At 41.0% G+C, this 5,093-nt stretch overlaps 1 protein-coding gene across 1 annotated transcript in view; it reads right to left on the bottom strand.

Annotated features, from left to right (window-relative positions):
- Positions 1-202: 202 nt before the first annotated feature.
- LOC102195705 (fibronectin type III and SPRY domain-containing protein 1) overlaps positions 203-5,093 on the bottom strand; it is a 5,028-nt gene continuing 137 nt past the window's right edge. Inside the window, exons 2-3 of the mRNA XM_013912185.1 lie at positions 4,745-4,993; positions 203-1,934 (exon numbers count right to left, since the gene is read on the bottom strand). Coding sequence (XP_013767639.1) covers positions 1,396-1,934; positions 4,745-4,993 — 788 coding nt within the window. The 3' untranslated portion in view covers positions 203-1,395. The remainder of the gene's footprint in view (positions 1,935-4,744; positions 4,994-5,093) is intronic.

The raw sequence follows: 5,093 nt of genomic DNA, 5'->3' as shown, positions 1-5,093 counted from the left end.
GCACTGTGTAAATCAAACTAAACTGAATTGAATCTTTACTGTGCACATGTATCAGCGGAGAGGCGAGACAGATGCCATCTGTGCCATTTCTTCAATAGATTTGTCTTCCAAATTTATGTGTGTGCCACATCTGTCTTATAATATCTCAGACAGCTTAACATGCACATCCAGATATTTGCAAACAAAATAACTTTGATTTCAGTGAGTGCACAACACAAATAGAAACCACTTTATTGTGAATGCTGAGCCGGCACAGCACATAAAGTAGTCATTAGACCTGTGACTGCAGTAATTGTGTAATTAATATAAAGTATTTTATAGCTAGGCTTTTAGTTCAAAAGACATTCCAGTAAAGTTTGGTTTTCATTTTAAAAAAAAACCCGCAGTAAACATTCCTCAGTGTGTGCTCTGTGTGAGAAGACTTTATGCATTTGTCTTAAAGTCTTGCCGGGTTTTAATGAAGATTTGACACTGTAATTACATAGTGTTGAATAAAGATTGTTTCAAGTTAATTGATTTCCCTGTTTGATTCTTCTTAAAGTTCAATGAGCAAATTGGCAATGTAAAAAGTATGCCATTCTATTAATATACTGTATGCTGCCTTAAAAATATGGTCTGAGCCATTTGATCCATTAGGATGTCTTGGAAGTGAAAGCAGATGGGAATCACTCTCTGAGCTCATTCCTTTTTGTCCAGTCCATCACCTGCTGTCTTTAATTTATGCATGCTGTTTTGTCTTTTCCCTCTCTGCTCTTTTAAAGTCTTTAGAGGCCCTATGGGTTTCAAAGGGTCAGAAAGGGGCAGGCTTACTGTCCTATCAAAGACAGGCTGCAGGATAAGCGTAGTATACCACCTGTCCTTGGTGCTCTGTGTCAACACTGCTGGTGTCGCTGTACTCATGCATCATCATCTCCACCCCCGGCTACTTGTACAGTGGTTCTTCCTATGCACGCAAACACACACACAAACACACCTTGAAATCCAAGACTAACTGAGCAAATGCTCAGAGTTAGTGCTTCTGCTCTCTCACACACACAAACAAATGTGCGCACTATGAGCACAGGACCCCTACTGTCTGACAACCATCACACAGAGACAAATCAAGGAGTCCTGCTGCTAAAAACCCACCCTTTCCTCACACTTCACATCACAGAGGACTCTTTCTGGCCCAAGCCAAATCTGTGGGGGTTGTTTAGCTGAGAAAAAGGTTGTCTCCTGGTGAGAAAGTCAATTGTAGGTCCGGGGGTGACCCAGGGAGTGGAGAGACACTTCCAAAAGTCTGTGAAGATTAAAAATTAGCCTTTCAAATGACAGCTAAAGTTAAAACTACACAGGTCATCTGTGGGAGTTTTTTTTATCCTTCTATTGAAGAGAAGGTTTCACAAGCTCTTCTTATTAGGGTTCAGTTTCCTCTCCTGCTTTCCCTGACTGAAAGGTCCCAGGAACCCCCACATCTGGAAAGGAAGCCAAGGTGGAGCATGATGATCCAAAACTGGACACCAGACCTGAGTCTGAGTCAGAAAGTGCCAGCTTCTCAAACTTCTGGATCACTTTCCTAACCGACTGAAAGGGAACCTCTTGGCGCCACTCACTTCTGCTGTTTCCATGAGGCTCCCTGTAGGTTGAGCTCTTACTAAGAAATACGTAAACGGGTGGGGGTAGGCCACAGCGCAGTCTCAGTCTGCCCTGGCCCAGGCCCAGGGCTGGGACCACTCCAGCATTGCTGAAACGTGTTGGCAGTGTGGCGAGATGCTCCTGGGTTAGAGGGTTGTGGAAGCTTAGGGTCCCTCCTCCAATGTTTAGGAAGACCCCAATGGTTTTGATCTGAGGTGGGATGGTACAAAGTTGTTCACAGTTCCCATCATACACTGCCCAAAAAGTCAAACTGTGCCTCTCAAGCCACCAGCCATTAGAACCATCCACTGAGATCACACCTGAGGGAGACAGAAAAGTTTCAGTTTTCTCTGCACTTTTATGGATTTGGTTATGCATTAAAATAGTCTTTAACAATTCCTGGCTCTGGGCCACTTTGGCCAACGCTCAAATATCCCAATAGCCATTCAATTGATTTTTACAATATTTTATTTATTTATTCTCCCAAGACGATGCATCTGTTTGACTTTGGTGGCTTTCTTACTTTTCCTCTTGCACCACCATGAGGTTGACATTTGTAGTGTTTATAGACACTATCAGATCATTAGTTCACATTGCTCAATACTTTTATAACAAGTCAGCTTAATTAATGTTATTCCCATCTGTGTGGCTAAGTTAATATAATGTAACTAAAATAAGCTGACAACTGTACAATAATTTAGGGTTGAAGTAAATAGCTTAAGGAATAAATCAAATGCTACTATAAACTGTAGGCATTTCATTGTGTGTTTGTTATTTTTGCTTAGTGGAAATTGTTGCTCTTATTTGTCTGTGATGTAGTCTGGATGCTGAGGAGGTGAGCCACCAACTTGGTGGTATCACGGATAAACAAGGAGAAGACAAAAGACATCTTTCCTTGAAACACCACAGATATACCCCTCCTGCATAAACGATACCCTCCGGGACCATCACCGCAGCCTGGACAGGAACAAGAAATGCTGTGATTCATAGTTATGAGTTACAACACTCTCAACGATGTTGCTCAAAAGAGTGGGAATAACTAAAAAGAATATTTAAATCCAAAAGAAGTGTTGAGTTTTTGTTTAATGTAATAAGTTTCTTTTTATGTTAAATCTTTGTTTTGTTTTAATTTGACTGATTTCATTTCATTTCATTTTTGTGTTGTATTGGCAAACAGAGTGAATAAATGTCTTTACTGAGTGTCATCTACAGATGGGTACTGTTCTGATACTGTGAAGTATAAAGTTGGGCGACTATGAAAAACAACATTTTAACTTTGTTACATGCATGTCCTCTACGATTTTATATCTTAAGTGGAAAACTTTAATTTTTTGTGTGTTTTTTTTGTTGGGCAACATGGTGGTGTGGTGGTTACCACCATTGTGTCACAGCAAGAAGGTCCTGGTTGAAATCCGCTGGCCACCTGGGACCTCCCAGTGTGGAACTTGTATGTCCTCACTGTGCCTGGATAGGTTATTTCTGGATACTCGAGCTTCCTCCAACAGTCCAAAGATGTGCATGTTAGACTAACTGGTGATTCTAAATGAGCTGGAGGTGTGAATGGTTGTCTGTCTCTCTGTGTTAGCCCTGTGACAGATTGAGAGCATGTCCAGTGTGTACCCTGCCTCTTGCCCTATAATAGCAGGGATAAGCTCCAGCCCTGCCTTAATCTTGGATCGGTTGAATATAAAAAGATCTAATGATGTTTATTCAGAAAAACACCAACAAGGAAACCTCAGTTACTCACATCACTGCCGTTGAATGTGATTTTAACCACTAGAAAGCATCTGATCTGTCACACACACATATATGCACAAACACAAATCCAAATGTCTTGATGCATGCTCAATCATCCAGGTAAGTAAGTCCCAAAAGGTTGATCATCTGGACGTAGCGTTTTCAGTGAGAGAAATGTTTCGTCACTCATCCAGGTGACTTCTTCTGCCTCAGCTGACTGCAGGTTTCCCCAACCTTATAAAGAGTACATTGCACAATGTCTGAAACTAGCACCACTGAATGAACAATAGGCTGTGAAGTCAGTTCCTTGATCATTAATATGTACATTCTCATGACCATTTATTAACAACTACTGATCAAAGACCATTGATCATTGATCAAAGACCACTGATGGCTGCAATCACAGCATTTTAAGATGGCGAAAGATGTACCCTTAGGCCCCCTCCTTAATTCAGACATGGTCTTTCCCTTTTCATCTGACCGAAGAATGATGGACACCATACATTCTTGCCAGTCATACAGTAAAACATATCCTGTTTTCTTGCCCCTTTTTAACTGGGGAGACCATTATTGACCAAATAAGCTTCATGTTGTATTCCATAAGATTTGAATTTAGTGACTGACAAATAAACTCATTACACTAGAGTTTACTGAGGTCAAAGTGAAAAGACAATAAGGGCTGTTTTAATATAAACTTGTGTCTAAAGACACTTCTTGTTCTAAATGGAAGACTTGTCCTCTGTTGGCCATTTAAAATAATGCAGATTTAACGTTTGGCTGTCTTCTCAGTTCTCCATTGTTATCAACCTGCTTGTACAGCACAGAAGAAAAGAGGAGGGAAGCTGTAATGCTACTGATTTAGACACTGTGTGCGTCTTCCTATGTGTGCCATGAATAATTAAGTTGTTGTCATATTTTAGAGAACCAAAGCCCTATTGAAGGAAAGAAAGACCACCTGACATCTACTCCTATTTCTGTTATCATAGTGCCAGTCTGGAATTCAGGCAGAAGATGGTGAGATAGTTCTCCAAGATGCTTGGAATAAATGTGCTTACAAATTGTGTGCAAATGTAGATTGCAAATGAGGCCTTTCTGGCATGTAAGGGTTTTTTTCTTCTGTTAAACATTATTTTACACTACAATTTTAGTGCCAAAGACATTTGTACACAGTGTTGCAAAACCAATTGCCAATTGTCTGTCAATGAACTGAGAAAATGCTGGCATTCTGAGGTATGAAGTGAGTTGATTACATCTCCATGTGTTTGAGTGTATGCAGGTTCATGTGAGCAGAGATCTGAACAAACCCTGTCTTGCTGACTAATAGTGAGGATTTCTGGAAGCATTAAGCATGCTGGCATAAAACCAAGCAAAACAAACTCAAAAGACTTTTTACCAATCTTGTAGATGGAGCTATTACACACTTCCACCTCCCAGTAGTACTGCCCCCGTGCAATTACTACATCAGCACGAATATGATGGAGAGTCCCTGGGTCTGAGGTCATCACAGGTCTTCCGATTTTGCCTTCTGGAGCTGGTACAGGGGGATTCTCTTCGTGGTAGGTGACAGTTAAAGAGGAGTCAGACAGACGGAGAGATGGTGGGGCAGTCGAAGCATCAAGATGATCCAGAGCAAAATGCAATCCTAAATTAGGCCAGAGTAAAAATAGGACAGAGCAGATCAAGTACAGCATGTAAACACACACACACACCTCTCTCTCTCTCTCTCTCTCTCTCTCTCTCTC

The sequence above is a fragment of the Pundamilia nyererei genome, unplaced genomic scaffold (assembly GCF_000239375.1).
Source record: "Pundamilia nyererei isolate P.nyererei 1_Seehausen unplaced genomic scaffold, PunNye1.0 scaffold00083, whole genome shotgun sequence".
Lineage (NCBI taxonomy): Eukaryota > Metazoa > Chordata > Actinopteri > Cichliformes > Cichlidae > Pundamilia > Pundamilia nyererei.
The sequence above is the reverse complement of the archived record's forward strand: the minus strand, read 5'-3'. Positions and strand labels throughout refer to the sequence as shown.